This window comes from Mustelus asterias, chromosome 13, assembly GCF_964213995.1.
Source record: "Mustelus asterias chromosome 13, sMusAst1.hap1.1, whole genome shotgun sequence".
NCBI classification, from domain to species: Eukaryota; Metazoa; Chordata; class Chondrichthyes; order Carcharhiniformes; family Triakidae; genus Mustelus; species Mustelus asterias.
The window spans coordinates 44,849,891-44,870,708 of NC_135813.1; the positions used below are offsets into that span (position 1 = coordinate 44,849,891).

At 46.5% G+C, this 20,818-nt stretch overlaps 1 protein-coding gene across 1 annotated transcript; it reads right to left on the bottom strand.

The window, feature by feature from the left end:
* Positions 1–8,830: 8,830 nt before the first annotated feature.
* Positions 8,831–20,752, bottom strand: cdc26 (cell division cycle 26 homolog). Its single transcript, XM_078227611.1, has 2 exons — positions 20,598–20,752; positions 8,831–9,294 (listed from the first exon to the last, which is right to left on the bottom strand). The coding sequence occupies exons 1-2, from the start codon at positions 20,676–20,678 to the stop codon at positions 9,121–9,123; spliced, it is 255 nt and encodes an 84-aa protein (XP_078083737.1). The 5' UTR covers positions 20,679–20,752; the 3' UTR covers positions 8,831–9,120.
* Positions 20,753–20,818: the final 66 nt, after the last annotated feature.

Genomic DNA, 20,818 nt, shown 5'->3' on the forward strand with positions numbered 1-20,818 from the left:
TTTATATAAATGACAAATAACAGGCGGCCCAACACATCCTTGTGTTAAGCCACTGGACACTGGCATCCAGTCACTAAAGCAGTCTTCCGTCATCACCCTCTGTCTCCTACAATTGAGCCAATTTTGAATCCAATTCATCAAATTACTCTGTATCCCACGTGAATTTATCATCTTTACAAGTCTCCCATGTGGGACCTGGTCAAAGGCTTTGCTGAAATCCATATTAACTACATCAACTGCACTACCCACATCTACACACCTGGTCACCACCTCAAAAAAATTAAATCAAATTTGTTAGACATGGCCTCCCTCTGACGAAGCCATGCTGACTATCCCTGATCAAACTTTGCCTTTCCAAGTGGAGATAGATGCTCTCCTTCAGAAGTTTCTCCAATAGTTTCCCTACCACTGACGAGAGACCCATTGATCTGTATTCCCTGGTTTATCTCTACAACCCTTCTTAAATAGCAGAACCACATTTGCTGTTCTCCAGTCATCTGGCACCTTCCCTTGTGGCCAGAGTGGAATTGAAAATTTGGGTCAGAGCCCTGCAATCTCCTCCCTTGCCTCCCACAATTGTGCCCAGGTTGGATGGCCTCTACTTCAACGCCCAGGGCACAATTCCTCCAGATCTAAGGCTGCAAACATGTCCAATACCTTGTTCTTCCCTTTGTCAATTTGCTTAAGAACCTCAGTCTCTCTCTCCCTGAACCATTGTCCTCATTCTCCTGGGTGAAGACAGATGTGAAGTATTCATTCAACGCTCTACCAATGTCCTCTGGCTCCACCCACAGATTGCCCCCTTAGTCCCCCCTCTTTCCCTGGTTATCCTCTTCCCATTAGAATATCTTGGGATTTTCCCTACTTTTACCAATCAGAGCTTTCTCATATCCCCTCTTTACCTTCCTAATTGCTTTCTTAAGCTCCACCCTGCACTTTCTGTACCTCACTAATACCTCCACTGATTTGCTCCTTATATTTTTTTAAAGCCTTTCTTTTCCTTCATTATATCCTGAACATCTCTGGTCACCCATGGTTCTCTCTGCTTGCTATTCCTTCCTATCACCCTAGAGGGAACATGCTGGGTTTGCACCCTCCCCATTTCCTTTTTGAATGCCCCCCCACTGCACTCCAGTAGATTGTTAGTAGCTGTTCCCAGTCTACCTTGACCAGATCCTGCCTTTTTTACTAAAATCTACTCTTCCCCCCAATCCAAAATGTTTTTTTGGAACTTGTCTATTTCCATGTCCATAACAAGCTTAAATTGTACCATGTTGTGATCGCTATCACTAAAATGCTCCCCCACCACCACCTCAACCACCTGTCCAGCACAGCTCCTTGCCTTGTTGGACGGTCTACATATTGGTCTAAAAAGTTCTCCTGTACACATTTCAAGAAATGTACTCCATCCAAGTTAACTAACTATCCAACTGACTATCCCAGTTAATGTTGGGAAAGTTGAAATCGCCTAATATAACCCTATTGTTACTGATTTTACACCTCTCCGTGAATTATGCACATATTTGTTCCTCAATATCCTTCTGATTGTCTGGGGCCTATATTAAACATCGAACAATGTGACTGCCCCTTTTTTATTCCTAAGTGCTCCCCACAAAGCTTCATTTGATGCACGCTCTAAGATGATATCTCTCCTTACTGCAGTAACTGACTCCTTAACTAATAATGCAATGCCTCCTCCTCTTTTACCCGCTCTTCTGTCTCACCTGAAGATTTTAAATCCTGGAATGTTGAGTTGCCAATCATGCCCTTTAACCATGTCTCTGAGATGGCTACTATATCACACTTCCATGCATCAATCATCACCCTCAACTCACCCACTTTACCTCCAGTACTCCTGGTGTTGAAGTAGAGGCCATCCAGCCTGGCCTTACTCCCTTGAATATTAAGCTGCACTCCCTCTGACTTGATTGTTTTACTGTATGACTCTGTGCCCTTTTGCTGCTAACAGTCCATGTCCCCTCCCCTTGCCAAATTAGTTTAAACTCCTCCACAAGGATGTTAGTCCCAATCTGATTCAGATGTAGACCATCCCGCTTGTACAGATCCCACCTTCCCCAGAAATGGTCCAGGAATCTTAAACCCTCCCTCCTGCACCAACCCTTAAGCCACACATTCATCTGTACTATCCTATTTCTGCGCTCGCAAGCATATGGCACTGCGAGTAATCTAGAGATTACAACCTGAGAGGTCTTGCTTTTTAGCCTACTGCCTAAGGCCCTGAATTCTTGATGCAAGACCTCATCCCTCTTTCAATCTGTCAGTCATTGGTACCAACATGTACCATGCCATCTGCCTTATCACCCTTCCCCTTCAGAATGCCCTGCAGCCATTCATGATATCCCAGACCCTAGCACCAGGGAGGCAACATACCATCCTGGAGTCACATTGACAACCATAGTAGCATCTACCTGTACCCGACTGTAGAATCCCCTATTACCATTGCCCAGCTTCACTTTCTTCCCTCCTCTACAGACAGGCTGTTTGTGGTGCCAGACATTTGGCTTTGTCTGCACTTTATGGGGGAACCAGTGCCCTCATCAGCCTCCAAAATAGAATACTGATTTGCAAGTGAGACTCCAGAGGACTCCTGAACTACCTGCCTATATCTCTTAGACAGCCGATGGTAACTCATTCCCATCCTTAAGTCTCTTCAACTGTGGTGTGACCACCCCCCTAAATGAGCTCTCCGCAATGCTCTAAGACGCACTGATGCTCCACAGTGTTGTTGTACCTGTTAATTCTCAGATACTTTCAACCAGTTTACTTACTCCAAGGTTTTACCCCAGTGCCCTTATTTGCAAGGTGGACAAAGGACAAACACAAGTAAAGGTTCAACAAGTTTATTAATAATAACACCATTGACCCTTAAATTACCCACATAAAACAAGAGGATACCCCAGATTCAAGTATACTACCCGTAAAGGTGGTTTGGTTAAACTGCAGGCCCGATTCTCTTAGTCCCTCTGGTCTGTCGTCACGAAGGTGAGTCTCGATGGCCGCTTCTTCCTTCCTTCCTTCTCTGGTCAGTCTTCCGAATGGTCACGGGCGCCTCCCTTGTCGAGTCTTCGCTGCAGTGTGCCTCTGAGTGTGTCCCTTTATCCCCAGCCTGCTTGCCTTTCCAGAAACTTCTCTGGCTTCTGGCCAATGAGGTCCCAGGAGGGGGTTCCAATACCCAGTGGGTTTCTTGATGTCTGCCTGACAGGACACCAGGGTCCGCCCCCCCAGGTTTCTTGATGTCTGCCTGACAGGACACCAAAATCCGCCCCCCAGGTGTCCATCTCCATGTTGTTGAACTTGTTATCAGGTAAGCTTTCTACAAGATCTCTTGGTGACAGAAAGTCTGGCCCGATCTGGGCTTCTAACAATAGACCGATGCATTTCAATGAGGTGCCATGATCTCCTGCTAAGTCTGAAGTAGAGTGTAACGACCTTTGATGGGTGGTTGATGGGTCAGGCCCAGACACATTTGTGTATTGTACAATTGGCGTGCCTGAGGTGTGACTGTGTTTGATTTCAAAATGCCCAATTCTTTAATTTAAGATATCCAATTTTATCAGCCTTAAAACTAGGCCCTGTTTATATCACCACATTCCCTCCTCTTGATCCAATGAGCGTCAGCGAACCGGATCACACAATTCTCACAAACCATCTGAACAAGCAAGTACCTCGAATCTGGAGTTGACAGTATCATCCCTAACCCACAATAGTACTAACAAATTTAAATGATGTAAAATAATTTTAAAAAAACAATAAGCAATCGGGTATATACAAAACCAAGCAATAAACAGTACAAAATGAAGTAAAATAATTTTTTTTAAAAAACAACAAGAAACAATACGTCAATTGGGTATATACAAAACAAAGCAATAAACAGTACAAAATGACAAGTGACCAAGATGGGAGAGTATCAAGGCTCTTGATTGTAGAGCCTCTCCCGATGTCGGATGGCCCTTGCCGAAATTCCTTAGGACGATAGGGAAGCCGGAGCAGTCTGATTGTTGTTGGAAGAAAACGTGGTTGGAAAACTTCCAAGTTGCTTCTGTAAATCAACCATATACTGGTAACACTGAGCGTAGTAGGTCAACTGGGCATCAACATAGTCATGCAGGCAACGAAGGTGATGAGCATGTGTACTGCTAATTCCTTCAAGCAAAAGTCTTGTGATCTCTGCCTGGCGATCAGATTCACTTTGTGTAATTCTCATTTCCTGTTCTGCTGCTGAACGGGCCTCTGAGACCTTTGCCTTCTTCAGTCTTGCTTTTGCTCACTACCAGGGGTTGGGCCTATGTCCTGCGCGGCTTTGTGGTTCCCTGTGTCGGCAATCAGCAATAGTGTATGGGTATTCGGGGTTTGCTGGTCCCCTGAAATTTGGTGGTGCCCTGCAGTCCCGGGCAAAATGGCCGATCTGGCCACAGTTATAACACTCTGCTTGTGGGGGTGCATATCTGGGATTGGTTTTATCTTGTTCCCTGTACCTGGGGTTGGGAATATATCGGGGTTCTGTGTGGGGCTGTGGTTTTCTGTATCGATGATTGGCACGGGTATATGGGGTTGATTTTCCCAGTCCCCTGTTTCCACCACCCCCTTCGTTACGCCAAACCGGGGCCAGGTCTGTGTGGATTGGGTTCATCTTTCCATGTTTTGTGGGCTTGGGGGTGTCTGTTTGTCTGACTTCCCGTTCCCACACACGAGTCATTTTGCGGATGGCCCAGGCTTCTGTGTGTGTATTATCATCGGGATCAAAATTCTCACAGGCTTTCCGACTCCCCTCGGTGGCGTGTGCTATCAGAGTCCGGATCCATGTGGGCCGGTTGTGTGCATTTAATTGGACTCGATTTAATTGGCCAAAAACCGCAACAAATTGGTTCCATAGTCGGCCAGCATAGGCTGTCAGGTGCTCCCCTCTCTTTTGTTGGCAGTTGTTTAAGCCTTGTACCGGGTCATCCCTATTGTAGCCTATGGCGGCCAGAACGGCCGCCTTCATTTCTGATAGGGTTCCCCCGGCCACGTTCTGGGGTTCGGGTAGGGCGGAACGGATGGCAGGACTTAAACATAACAGAATAAGTTTAACCTCTTCTGCCTCGTCTAGGCCGTTTAAAACACGATATTGGGTAACCTGGTCAAAGAGAGCATGTGGATCCCCGGAGGGTTCAAATACTCCAATCACTTTAGCTATGTCAGTGAGCTGTGTCATGGTGTATGGAGTTACATAAGTCACATTGTGGTTCTGTCCGTCCTGTCATTGGGTGGTGACCGGATTCATCGGTACAGGAACCGGATTAGTGACTGGGCTTTTTGGGATGGTACAAGGACTAGGAGCTGAGACTGAGTTTTCCCAGGTGGGGGCTGGATTAGGTGGTGCCGTTGGTTCCACTACCGGGAAGGGAGGTGGGGATCCCCAGTCGGCAGTGATGCGAGCTGTTGCATAATGGCAGGCATCCTCTTCTAAATCCCCCCACTCTACCCCTGGGTCACTATCCCCTGTTTCAGTCGTGTATGCACACATTACCCCCCTTTTTATGGCTAGTTGTGCTTTTAAATCTTCAATCTCGTGCAGGCATTTGGAGTGGTCTGTTGCGCGGGCTGTATTTACTTTTCCTGCTTGGTGCAAAACGTTTACTGCAGCCTGTAGGTCGCTGCATTTACGTTTAACTTCCTCTACCTGTTGCAGCACAGCCTCTCTCTCACGGACAGCTCGCCGTGCCTTTAGGTAGGCTTTATCACATTGAGCCTGGAATTGGCTCATGTGTATCATATTGATTTGGTTCCTTTCCTCTCGTGTGTTTACCTCCGCTTCCAATTGTTGTATGCGTGCGGTCTTCCATTGGGCGCACTTAAATGTGAGGATAGTTAGGTACACTATCATAAGTAGGATTCCTATTACGGCCAGTTGTAACAGAATGCGGACCCATGGGTGGATTTGGACATTTGAACCCCAATCCCAGAGGTCCTCCCATGCAGCATGACTGGCCATGATTATTTCCTTTTAGGATTCGTCACTTGAGTATAGGTAAGGTACTAAATTCCCTCCCGTAGATTTTACCCAAATTCCCTAGACTGTTCTAGTTCTGACGACACAGTTTGTCCACCTTGTGTTACAGACACCAGGTTTATGGCCCAATTTACTGGTTGAATCTGTATTAGTCCTTCACTCACTTAAGACTGGCCGTCACGTGGGGCAGCTGCCCTCTTAATTCAGGCTCAGACGGAGTGTTGGAGAATACCGGGTTGAAGGTTCGACTTCGGAGCAACGTATTACTTCTTATCGAAGTCCCATCTGGAGTGCCACTGTTGTACCTGTTAATCTCAGATACTTTCAACCAGTTTACTTACTCCAAGGTTTTACCCCAGTGCCCTTATTTACAAGGTGGACAAAGGACAAACACAAGTAAAGGTTCAACAAGTTTATTAATAATAACACTATTAACCCTTAAATTACCCACATAAAACAAGAGGATACCCCAGATTCAAGTATACTACCCGTAAAGGTGGTTTGGTTAAACTGCAGGCCCGATTCTCTGAGTCCCTCTGGTCTGTCGTCACGAAGGTGAGTCTCAATGGCCGCTTCTTCCTTCCTTCCTTCTCTGGTCAGTCTTCCGAATGGTCACGGCCGCCTCCCCTGTCGAGTCTTCGCTGCAGTGTGCCTCTGAGTGTGTCCCTTTATCCCCAGCCTGCTTGCCTTTCCAGAAACTTCTCTGGCTTCTGGCCAATGAGGTCCCAGGAGGGGGTTCCAATACCCAGTGGGTTTCTTGATGTCTGCCTGACAGGACACCAGGGTCCGCCCCCCCCGGTGACTTGATGTCTGCCTGACAGGACACCAGGGTCCGCCCCCCCAGGTTTCTTGATGTCTGCCTGACAGGACACCAGGGTCCGCCCCCCAGGTGTCCATCTCCATGTTGTTGAACTTGTTATCAGGTAAGCTTTCTACAGGATCTCTTGGTGACAGAAAGTCTGGCCCGATCTGGGCTTCTAACAATAGACCGATGCATTTCAATGAGGTGCCATGATCTCCTGCTAAGTCTGAAGTAGAGTGTAACGACCTTTGATGGGTGGTTGATGGGTCAGGCCCAGACACATTTGTGTATTGTACAATTGGCCTGCCTGAGGTGTGACTGTGTTTGATTTCAAAATGCCCAATTCTTTAATTTAAGATATCCAATTTTATCAGCCTTAAAACTAGGCCCTGTTTATATCACCAGTGTCCCCAGCCGCCGTTCCAGTTCTGAAACGTGAGCTTCCAGGAGCTGCAGCTTTGCACACATGCTGGCCCCGGGCACTGGAAATGTGCCAGGCCTCCCACATGGAGCAAGAAGAGCAAACCACAGCTTCGAACTCTCTTGCCATGGACTTTAAAAAAAACCAAATAATTCCCTACTCCTGTCTAAACAATGAGTTTCAATTTAATATGGTTTGTAAATGCCCACCAGGACTTAAAGTCTCATGGGAAAGCACTAACTATTCACGGCTGACGCACCAGATCCTTTCTACTACTCTGCTCTCCACAAGGTTTCTCAGACTTGAGGTGCTACCAGTGGCTCTGACTCGGTCTCCAATTCCCCTTCCTGACTCTTTAGCCACCGTCCATGCCTTCAAACTGCCCTACCCACGGCCTTGTCTGTCACCACACTACAATTCAAGTCCTGGGGTTATCCTTGCTGCTTTCTCCCTCACCTCATGAAATCTGGCTCTGCTCATAAGTTTGCCAAACACACTGTTCCCTGGTTCCCTGCAGGAAGGCACAACCAGTAACCCTGCTCAGTGCGCCCCTGACACCATTGCCAGCTGCTGCCGGAGGCTCACTGGTACCTTCTGAAGTGACTTAATAAGCCACTTGTACAATTAGTGGGATCAATGAGAAGGTGGTCAGATAGCTGAAGATTCAAAATGAGTCCTAACTCCAGCTCCTTCAGTGTCACTCACATCCATGTCAACTGGTTCATAATTCTGAAACTATACTGACTCATGAAATTTATATCAATACAATCAGGTCATAAACATTGCTAGAAATGCTATAACTAGCCTCTACCAATGGAATGTAATAGACATACAAAAAGGATAGAGAAAGCCCAATCAAGCTGGTTCCATCCATGGCCCAACTATGTACACAATTAAGCAACGCTAAGTGCTTTCTGATTTCGTTCCCGAGTAGCCTAGCTCGACGGTGGCACAGTGGTTAGCACTATTCCCTCACAGCGCCAGGGACCAGGTTCGATTCACGGTTTGGGTCACTGTCTGTGGGGAGTCTGCATGTTCTCCCTATGTCTGTATGGGTTTCCTCCCACAGTCCAAAGATGTGCTGGTAGGTGCATTGGCTATGCTAAATTCTCCCTCAGTGTATCCGAACAGGCACCGGAGTGTGGTGACTAGGGAATTTTCACAGTAACTTAATTGCAGTGTTGATGTAAGCCTACTTGTGACACTAATAAACTTTAAACTAATTCTTAGCCTGTGTTTTCCCCCCTTTCCCTCCCCTTTTTCCTCTCCCCCGCCCCCTCCCACCCACTCCCCCGCCCCCTCCCACCCACCCACTCCCCCTCCCACCCACTCCCCCGCCCCCTCCCACCCACCCACTCCCCCTCCCACCCACTCCCCCGCCCCCTCCCACCCACCCACTCCCCCGCCCCCTCCCACCCACCCACTCCCCCGCCCCCTCCCACCCACCCACTCCCCCGCCCCCTCCCACCCACCCACTCCCCCGCCCCCTCCCACCCACCCACTCCCCCGCCCACGCCCACCCACTCCCCCGCCCACGCCCACCCACTCCCCCGCCCAGCGTTGTGTGAGAATCAATTGGAGTCCACAATACATGCCATTTCTAAAAATCCAACCTTCAGTTCGTTAGCTCTTTATAAGACACTTTGTGGAAATATTTACAGAGTTCCTGGCTGGGTTAGTGATTTTCACACCATTGTATCATACATTTGGAACTGCCCTCAGCAGAAGAGTGAGCAGTGCACTAAATTGCCCCAGAACATTGACGACTCCAGGTCCTTGAATTAGCAATTCTCAAAATCCTTAGGTACTGGTTCTGAAGCCTGTTGAACCTGTACACTCTGTGTGTTTGTGTTTGTGTGTGTCTGTCTGTCTGTCTCCTTGCCATCAGTGGAGGTTTCCAAACAGAGAGAAGGGTTTGTTGATGTGAGGATTAGGTCGGTAACCAATTCGCTCGTTTATCTTCTCTCGGACTTTAGCATCATCTCGTGCTCCATTTGCACCATCCACGTCACTGGAGCTCACCATTACCCCTTCCTCTCGCTGCTGCTTCTTCCGATTCTGCAGACACACCAGACCACAATAAAAATTTAGCAACTCTTCCAAAATTCAGGTTCTGGGCTTTGAACACTTCCAGCAGAAACTAGAGACATTGCTTAACTTGGAGTCAGAGGGACAACAAACCAGAAAACCAGCCAAAGTCCAGGACTGGGATAGAAACTGTTAAAAGCTCCAATGAGCCTGAACATCCTCATGAGAAGTAAAGTAAAGTCTATTTATTAGTCACAAGTAAGGCTTACATTAACACTGCAATGAAGTTACTGTGAAATTCCCCTAGTCACCGCACTCCGGCACCTGTTCGGGTCAATGCATCTAACCAGCACGTCTTTCAGACTGTGGAAGGAAACTGGAACACCCGGAGGAAACCCACGCAGACACAGGGAGAACATGTAGATTTCACACAGACAGTGACCCAAGCCGGGTCTCCGGTGCTGTGAGGCAGCAGTGCCAACCACTGTGCCACCATGCCGCCCAGGAGGGGAAGTGTAAAGTAGTTGTAGGGAGTTCAATAATTAAAGCTACGGGAAGCCTCCTGCGTAAACAGGATTGTGGATCCTATATATATTGCTTATCTAGTGCCAAGGTGAGAAACCTCAAACTAGTTTGAAAGGATATTGGAAAAGGAGGGGAGGATCCAGTTGTTGTGGTCCACATTGCGACCAATAATGTAGGAAAGAAAAGGATAAAGTTTGGTTCAGGGAATATCAGGAACAAGGAGCTAAAACAGTACATCAAAGGTTATAATCTCTAGAATATTACTCGAGCCATGAGCAGAATAGGGAGGTGAACATATGGCTAAAGGATTAGTGTTGGAAAGAGGGGCTCCATTTCATGGGGCGCTGGCACCAGTCCTGGGAGAGGAAGGAGCTGTGCGGTTGGGTTAGGCTCCACTTGAATCGAGCTGAGTAAAGAGTCTTGTGGAAAAGATAAATAAGGCAGTCGCAAAGACTTCAAAACTAGTAAATGCTGGGGAGGAGGGTTCAGGTGGAAAAGATAGTGAATCATTGAGCGGATTTTCCAGCCCTGCTCGCCTCAAGGCCGGAAATTCCCACCTGAGGTCAATGGACCTTTGCATGGTCCACCCCCAACGTGCTACGATTCCCATGGTGAGCGGAACAGGAAAATTCCACCCATAAAATTCCTACAGTGCAGGAGGAGGCCATTCGGCCTATCAAGCCTGCACCGACAACAATCTCACCTAGGCCCCATCCCCTTAACCCCACGTATTTACCCTGCTAATCCCCGACACTGAGGGGCAATTTACCATGGCCAATCAACCTAATCCGCACATCTTTGGACTGCGGGAAGAAACCGGAGCGCCCGGAGGAAACCCACACAGCCACGGGGGTAATGTGCAGACTCCACACAGACAGTGACCCAAGACCGGAATTAAACCCGGGTCCCTGGCACTGTGAGGCAGCAGTGCTAACCACTGTGTCATCGTGAACAATAGTGTGAATAATCGTTCAAAATGAAACCAAAAAGAGAGTGTCAGAAATTGCTCTTTAGATGCTACAGTTAAAAGGAAAAACTAAAGGGTGTAAATTAAGTAAACCAGGATAGATAAAGAAGAAATGTGTGCAAAACAAACATCAGAGAGGAAGGACAGGTTAGGGTTTGTGATGCAAATAAACGCTGTTTACAAATACAGAGGATAAGGAACAAGCTGAATGAGTTGCAGATGCAAATTTGACTTAGGAAGGTATAACATGGTGGCCAGTATGTGGTGGCTGTAAGACAGTCAGGACTGGGAACTACATATACAGAGTTATAAGGTTTACGGGAAGGACAGGGAAGGAATACCCCTAGTGATTAAGGATTTAATAACTTCTATATTAAGAGATGATATAATGTGTGGAATGTGGACAGTGGACACTTTATGGGTAGAATTGAGAAATAGAAAAGGATTTAAAACTGTAGTTGGGTGTGTGTATGTGTGTGTGTATGTGTGTGTGTCTCCTCTCCCTCCCCCAAGTAGGAGCTGTGCAGTGACAGATGTTTAAATGCAGAGATTCAACAAGCACATAGAAAAAGCTGAGTGTTTTTAATGGGAGAATTTAGCTTCCAACAGTTTGGGGTAAACCATAAGACCGTACGGAAAACGGAAGCTCATGTCAGAAAGGCAGTACATTCCTTGCGAGTGTTCGAGACAATTCTCAACAACATGTCCGAGAAGCAACAAGGGAGAATGCCACATTAGAGTTAATAAATGAGCCAGGTTTTATTAACAGCCTGTTAATGTGCATGAACATTTATCCAAGATGGATCACAATACTTTCCCCTTCCATTGGCCAGGATTTGTTTCCTTCTCTTTTCACAGTAAATTCATTGCAACGTTAATGTAAACCTACTTGTGACACTAATAAATAAACGTTAAACTTTAGTTTCTCTCCTTTCTCCCCTCATGCCCTCTCCAAACTCACCTTGTCCATGAGACTCACCTTCCACTCTCTCCAAATCCTGGCCAATGGAAGGGGAAAGTATTGTGATCCATCTTGGATAAATGTTCATGCACATTAACAGGCTGTTAATAAAACCTGGCTCATTTATTAACTCTAATGTGGCATTCTCCCTTGTTGCTTCTCGGACATGTTGTTGAGAATTGTCTCGAACACTCGCAAGGAATGTACTGCCTTTCTGCAAGGAGGCTGTTTCCTTGGTTGGAGAATCTAGACAGTAAGAAGTCTCACAACACCAGGTTAAAGTCCAACAGGTTTATTTGGTAGCACAAGCCACTAGCTTTCGGAGCGCTGCCCCTTCATCAGGCGAGTGGGAGTTCTGTTCACAAACGGGGCATATAAAGACACAAACTCAATTTATAAAATAATGGTTGGAACGCAAGTCTTTACAGGTAATCAAATCTTAAAGGTACAGACAAGGTATGGGGATGGCCTTGGCGAGATGTTCGTCTTCATCAATGGCATGTTGAAGGCTCTGGAGAAGATGTCGTAGCTTCTCCGCTCTGGAGTGGAGAAGCTACGACATCTTCTCCGAAGCCTTCAACATGTCATTGATGAAGACGAACATCTCGCCAAGGCCATCCCCACACCCCCACTTCTTGCCTTCAAACAACCGCAAAACCTCAAACAGACCATTGTCCGCAGCAAACTACCCAGCCTTCAGGTGAACAGTGACCACGACACCACACAACCCTGCCACAGCAACTGCTGCAAGACGTGCCGGATCATCGACATGGATGCCATCATCTCACATGAGAACACCATCCACCAGGTACACGGTACATACACTTGCAACTCGGCCAACGTTGTCTACCTGATACGCTGCAGGAAAGGATGTCCCGAAGCATGGTACATGGACCATGCAGACGCTACGACAACGGATGAATGAACACCGCTCGACAATCACCAGGCAAGAGTGTTCTCTTCCTGTTGGGGAACACTTCAGCGGTCACAGGCATTCGGCCTCTGATCTTCAGGTAAGTGTTCTCCAAGGCGGCCTTCACAACACACAACAACGCAGTCGCTGAGCAGAGACTGATAGCCAAGTTCCGCACACATGAGTACGGCCTCAACCGTGGGTTCAATCTTGGGTTCATGTCACACTATCTGTAACCCCCACGACTTGCCTGAGCTTGCAAAATCTCACTAACTGTCCTGGCTGGAGACAACACACATCTCTTTAACCTGTGCTTAACGCTCTCTCCACTCACATTGTCTGTACCTTTAAGACTTGATTACCTGTAAAGACTCGCATTCCAACCATTATTTTGTAAATTGAGTTTGTGTCTTTATATGCCCTATTTGTGAACAGAACTCCCACTCACCTGATGAAGGGGCAGTGCTCCGAAAGCTAGTGGCTTGTGCTACCAAATAAACCTGTTGGACTTTAACCTGGTGGTGTGAGACTTCTTACTGTGTTTACCCCCAGTCCAACGGCGGCATCTCCACATCATGGAGAATCTAGAACCAGGGACACAGTTTCAGAATAGGGGGTAGACCATTTAGGACTGAAATGAGGAAAGATTTATTCACTCAAAGGATAGTAAACCTGTGGAATTCTCTACCAAAGGCGGCTATGGAGGCCAAGTCACTCGATGTATTCAAGAAAGAGGTCTATAATTTTTTAGATTTTTAGGGCATCAAGGGGTATAAGGAGAAAGCTGGAATATGGCATTGAGATCAAGGATCAGCCATGATCATATTGAATGGTGAGCACACTTTAAGGGCCAAATGGCACCCTAGTCCTCCTAGTTTCTATGGAGCTACTTACCACGAACCTCCCTTCATAGCTGCCATGTTAACTGACATTGTTAACAGTTCTGGTCTCAGGTTTTGTCCCTTGCTCTTTCAAATCTGCCGTCATAACCCTTCTAAGCCCATATTCTTGCAAACTATGCCCCATCTCCAACCCGTCTTTCCTCTTCCTTTCCATGACAAGTGTTGTTGACTCCCCATCTTTCCTGAAACTGTTTGAATCCTTCCAATCAACACCAAAAGGACTCAATTGTCATGAGACTATGACAAAAACGAACTATTCATCCTTGCCCTTCTCACCCTGTCTGCAGCCTTTGACACAGCTGACATAGAAACATAGAAACCCTACAGTGCAGAAGGAGGCCATTCGGCCCATCGAGTCTGCACCGACCACAATCCCACCCAGGCCCCACCCCCACACATTTTACCCGCTAATCCCTCTAACCTACATATCCCAGGACTCTAAGGGGCAATTTTTTTTAACCTGGCCAATCAACCTAACCCGCACATCTTTGGACTGTGGGAGGAAACCGGAGCACCCGGAGGAAACCCACGCAGACACGAGGAGAATGTACGCAGACACGAGGAGAATGTGTCTCCTCCAATGCCATCAGCTGGATGGAATTGAACTCTTCTGGTTCCATTTTTTATCTAATCATAGCTGGAAAATCACCATAATTGGATTTCCATTCCCATAGTTGCCCCTGGTCTTGTGCAAGGATTTATCCTTGGCCCCCCTCCTGTTTCTCATCTACATGCTGCCCCTTGGCAAAATCATTCCCAACTAATAGTGTTAATTTTTTGCATATATGACATCCAGCTCTACCTCAGCGTGCCTCTCTCAACCCTTCTATTTACACATTCCTTATCTGACATCCAATACTGCATGAGCAGAAATTACTTCCAACTAAATGTTGGGAAGACTGGAGACATTGTTTATAGTCTCTGCTGCTCCATTGCCATTGATTCCATCCCTCTCACCGGTAAGTGTTTTTGGCTGAACAAGGCTGTTTGCAACCTTGGTGTGATATTTAAGCCAGGAATGAACCTTCAACTACATATCTGCGCCGTCACTAACAATGTCTATCTGTATCTCCCTTGCATCGTCTGATTCTGCTCCTGCCTCAGCTCTTGCTGCTGAAACCCTCATCAATGCTTCTGTTACCTACAGAGTTGTCTATTCTAATGCACTCCTGGCTAATCTCCAACAATCCAAGCAGCATAAGCTTGACATCATTGAAACATCAGCTGCCTGCGTCCCCAACGCATGCCAAATTCCTTTCACCCAACACTCCTGCACTTGTTGACCCGCATTGACAACCGGTTAAAACAAAAGCTCGATTATATCATCTTCATTGTTGTTCTCAAATTCTGCTGTGGCTTGGACCTCTCTTTATTTGTAACCTTCTCCAGCCTTAATATCTGTGCTCCTCTAATTCCAGCCTCTTGAGCATGCTGGATTTTAATCCTTCCACCACTGGTGGCAGTGCCATCAGCTGCTTGGGCCTTAAGCTTTGGAATTCCCTCCCTAAACCTCTCTGCCACTCTATCTCACTTTCCTTCTTTAAGATACCATTTCAAACCTCTCTCTTTGACCAAGCTTTTAGTATTCTGCCCCACTATCTCCTTGTGTGTAGTTTGGTGTCACATTTTGTTTTAGAATGCTTTCCGGAAGTACCTTGGGACATTTTACTGCATTAAAAACACTTTATAAATGCAAGCTGTTGTTAAGGTTGTTTCCAACACACTGTTTGAAAGGGAGAAATTAAACCAGCAACAATTCTAAATTTCTGTTTCGTCATATTCAGCAGGAGGTCACAGCTGCTACCTGACCTGAGCGTTTCCAACATTTTGTATTTTTATTACTAAACTGAGTAAATCTTTCAATGGGTACAACTGAAGATCAGTAGGAAGTCAAAAATAATTATAGACCAGTTAGCTTAACACGTTACGAAATAACCAAAGTCGATAATTAATTATAAAGCGATTGAACATCAGCTGACCAGAAAGAGCCAGCATGGATTTGTAAAGGGTAGGTGATGCCTGATGAACCTGACTGAATTATTTGAAGAGGTGACTAAAGTAGTGGATAGGGGAATAGCTTTGGATGCTGTTTCTATGGACTTCCAAATGGAATTGGGAGGAAATTACAGGGGCTCTGTCCTAAACTTATAATTGCTCTCTGGCCACAGGGAGGTGCCAGAGTATTGGAGGAACCATAGAATCCCTACAGTGCAGAAGGAAGCCATTCGGCCCCTTCGAGTCTGCACCAACTCTCAGAAAGAGATCCCACCCAGGCCCTCTCCGTCACCGTATCCTCGTAACCCTGCGCATTTACCATGGCTAATCCACCTCACCAACACAACTTTGGACACTAAGGGGCAATTTAGCATGTCCAATCCGCCTAACCTGCACATTTTTGGACTGTGGGAGGAAACAGGAGCACCCAGAGGAAACCCATGCAGACCGGGGAAAATGTACAAACTCCACACAGTCACCCAAGGCCGGAATCAAACCCGGGTGTCCTGGATATCCTTGTACAAGAACCACAAGGAGTTGGTTTGCAAGTGCAGCCGGTAATTAAGAAGGCAAATGGAATTTTGTCTTTCATTGCTAGAGGGATGGAGTTTAAAAACAGCAAGGTTATGTTGGCAGCTGTATAAGGTGCTGGTGAGGCCACATCTGGAGTACTGTGTACAGTTTTGGTCTCCTTACTTGAGAAAGGATATACTAGCACTGGAGGGGGTGCAGAGGAAATTTACTAGGTTGATTCTGGAGTTGAGAAGGTTGGATTATGAGGAGAGACTGAGTAGACTGGGGCTATACTCATTGGAATTCAGAAGAATGACAGGAGATCTTATAGAAACATATAAGACTATGAATAGATAAGATAGAAGCAGGGAAGTGGTTTCCACTGGCGGGTGAAAGTAGAACTAGGGGGCATAGCCTCAAAATAAGGGGGAGCAGATTTAGGACTGAGTTGAGGAGGAACTTCTTCACACAAAGGGTTGTGAATCTGTGGAATTCCCTGCCCAGTGAAGCAATTGAGGCTACCTCATTGAATGTTTTTAAGGCAAGGATAGATAGATTTTTGAACAGTAAAGGAATTAAGGGTTATGGTGAGCGGGTGGGTAAGTGGAGCTGAGTCCACGAAAAGATCAGCCATGATCTTATTGAATGGCGGAGCAGGCTCGCGGGGCCAGATGGCCTACTCCTGCTCCTAGTTCTTAGATTCTAATGGGCCCATGGCGCGAGAAGGCAGCAGTGCTAACCACTGTGCCGTGGAGCATAACTGATGTAGTTCCACTTTTCAAGAAGGGTGGTAGAGATAAATCAGGGAATTACAGACCAGTGAGTCTCACACCAGTGCTAGGGAAAGTACTGATTTAATCTCCACTTGGAGGGGCAAGGTTTGATCAGGGATAGTCAACATGGCTTTGTCAGAGGGGGGTCATGCCTAACAAATTTGATTGAATTTTGAGAGGAGGTGATTAGGTGTGTTGATGAGGGTGGTGCAGTCAATGTAATTTATATGGATTTCAGCAAAGCCTTTGACAAGGTCCCACATGGGAGACTGATAAAGAAGGTAAACGCACTTCGGATCCAGGGTAACTTGGCAATTTGGATCCAAAACTGGCTTGGTGGGAAAACACAGTAAGAAGTCTCACAACACCAGGTTAAAGTCCGACAGGTTTATTTGGTAGCAAAAGCCACTAGCTTTCGGAGCGCTGCCCCTTCGTCAGGTAAGTGGGAGTTCTGTTCACAAACAGGGCACATAAAGACACAAACTCAATTTACAAAATAATGATTGGAATGCAAGTCTTTACAGGTAATCAAGTCTTAAAGATACAGACAATGTGAATGGAGAGAGCGTTAAGCACAGGTTAAAGAGATGTGTATTGTCTCCAGACAGGACAGTTAGTGAGATTTTGCAGGTCCAGACAAGTTGTGGGAATTACAGATAGTGTGACATGAACCCAAGATCCCGGTTGAGGCCGTCCTCATGTGTGCGGAACTTGGCTATCAGTAGCCAAGTTCCTGGTAGCCAAGTTCCACACACATGAGGATGGCCTCAACCGGGATCTTGGGTTCATGTCACATTATCTGTAACCCCCACGACTTGCCTGGGCTTGCAAAATCTCACTAAATGTCCTGTCTGGAGACAATACACATCTCTTTAACCTGTGCTTAACGCTCTCTCCACTCACATTGTCTGTACCTTTAAGACTTGATTACCTGTAAAGACTCGCATTCCAATCATTATTTTGTAAATTGAGTTTGTCTCTTTATATGCCCTGTTTGTGAACAGAACTCCCACTTACCTGATGAAGGGACAGCGCTCCGAAAGCTAGTGGCTTTTGCTACCAAATAAACCTGTTGGACTTTAACCTGGTGTTGTGAGACTTCTTACTGTGTTTACCCCAGTCCAACACCAGCATCTCCACATCATTGGTGGGAAAAGACAGAGGGTCATAATGGAAGGCTATGTGTGACTGGAGGCCAGTGTTCAGTGGCCTACCACTAGGTCCCTTATTGTTTGTGATATATATATAAACGATATGGATGAGAATGTTGGGGGGATGATAAGTAAGTTTACGAATGACACGTAGATTGGCAGGGTGGTTAACAGTGAGGAAGAAAGTCTTAGGTTGCAGGAAGATAGACGGGTTGATCAGATAGGCAGATGTAACCTAACCTGAAAAGTGCGAAGTGATGCACTTCAGAAGGAGTAACAAGACAAGGCAGTACTCAATAAATGGCAGGACACTAGCAAGCTTAGAGGAACATAGGGATCTTGAGGGGCTTGTTCACAGATCCCTGAAGGTGGAAGGACAGGTTAAGAGGGTAGTTATGAAGCCATACGGGAGACTTGCCTTTATCAGCCGTGGCATATATTAAAAGAGCAGGGAGGTTATGTTGCAACTTTTGTTAGGCCACAGCTGGAGTAGTGTGTGCAGTTCTGGTTGCCTCACTATAGGAAGGATGTGATTGCACTGGAGAGGGTGCTGAGGAGATTCACCAGGATGTTGCCTGGGATGCAGTATTTCAGCAATGAAGAGAGGCTGGATAGACTCAGGTTGTTTTCTTTAGAGCTGAGAAGGTCGAAGGGAAACTTATTCAGGTCATAGGATCCCTACAGTTCAGAAGAAGGCCATTCAGCCTTTCAAGTCCGTACTGACCACAATCCCACCCAGGCCCTATTCCTGTAACCCCACACATTTGCCCTGTTAATACCCTGACACTAGGGCCAATCAACTTAACCCGCACATCGTTGGACTGAGAGAGGAAACGCACGCAGACACTGGGAAAAAGTGCAAACTCCACACAGACAGTGACCCGAGGCCGGAATTGGACCTGGGTCACTGGAGCTGTGAGGCAGCAGTGCTAACCACTGTGCCATTGTGCTGTTTAAGATTATGAAGGATATGGACAAGATGGGAAGCAGCTGCTTCCCTTAGTTGAAGGGTCAATAACAAGGGGGTATAATTTTAAGCTGAAGGGCAGGAGGGGATTTGAGGAAAAGGTTTGGGAGTCTGGAATGCACCGCCTGAAAGTGAGGTAGAGGCGGGAAACATCATAATCTTTAAAAAGTATGTAGACGAGCACTTGAAATGTCATAACATTCAAGGCTGTGAGCTAAGTGCTGGAAAGTGGGATTAGTGTAGATTCAGTGTAGTTTTGTTGGTGTAGTCTCTATGGGTCAAAGGGCCTATTCTGTACTGTATAACGCTATGACATAGCAAACCCTCTCAAAGTGCTTTTTAAACCAAAGTTGGGTGGGAGGGTGAGCTGTGAGGAGGAGGCAGAGATGCTTCAGCCCACACAGGCTGAGTGTGTGGGCATCTGCATGGCAGATGCAGTATAATGTGGATAAATGTAAGGTTATCCACTTTGGTAGCAATAATAGGAAGACAGATTATTACTTGAATGGGTGTAAATTGAGAGAGGTAGATACTCAACGAGACCTTGGGGTTCTGGTGCATCAGTCGCTGAAGGTAAGAGCGTAGGTACAACAGGCAGTAAAGAAGACAAGACGACAAATGGTATGTTGGCCTTCATAGCGAGAGGATTTAAGTATAGAGATAGGGATGTTTTGCTGCAATTGTATAAGACGTTGATAAGGCCACATCTGGAGTATTGTGTGCAGTTTGCTGTCTTTATCTGAGGAAGGATGTCCTTGCTATAAAGGGAATACAACGAAGGATTACCAGGCTGATCACTGGGATGGCAGATGTGTCATATGAGGAGAGACTAAATCGGTTAGGATTATATTCTCTGGAGTTTAGAAGAATGAGAGGATCTCATATAAACACTTAAAATTTTAACAGGGTTAGACAGAGTAGATTCAGAAAGAATGTTCCCAATGGTGGCAGAGTCCAGAACTAGGGGGTCATAGTTTGAGGATAAGGGGTAAACATTTTAGAACTGAGGCGAGGAGAAATTTCTTTACCCAAAGCATGTGTGGAATTCACTACCACAAAATGTAATTGAGGCCAAAACGTTGTCAGATTTCAAGAAGAAATTCGATATAGGTCTTGTGGCTAAAGGGATCAAGGGATATGGGAGGAAGGAGGGATCACGATATTGAATGCGATGATCAGCTATGATCAATATGAATGGTGGAGCAGGCTCGAAGAGCCAAATGGCCTACTCCTCCTTCTAGTTTCTATGCAAACCAGAGCTGAACGCCAAGAATTCAGGAAGGGGGGGAAAATGGTTGCATCCTTTGAAAAACAGGGAGGGATGTAAAAAGGATTTGGGGAAAGGTTTTCGGAGTGCTCCAGCACACAAGCAGGCCATTCAGCCCATCATATCCAAGCCTGTTTTTTTCCACCTGGTCTATCGCTATTGTTCAGTTTTTAGTTTGTTTATTATTGTCACAAGTAGGTTTACATTAACACTGCAATGAAGTTACTGTGAAAATCCCACAAATTGTCATTCACTCTGCTAGTTCTGGAGTGATTCCCAATTCCCCCTGACTCTGTTTTGGTAACACAGGATGTTCCAAGGCTGCAGTGTGCTGACTCCAGGCTGTGCCACAGGCGGTGCCAGAATAAAGCCTGGGCCTAACCCGTCTCCGACACTCACCTCCAGCTCCTTTTTCATACTCTCAAACTCCTCGATGTCATCCAGTTTCAGTTCGAGCCGGGTGGGCTTCCTCCGCAGCATCCTCTCACACACTCAACACCCAGGCTTCAGACTCAAACAGGCCGCATCGCGCTAGGGCGCATGCGTCGCCGAACTGCATACCGGGACAAGTAGTCCATGCATGAGGACTACAACTCCCGGCGGCCTGTGCGCCGCCACCG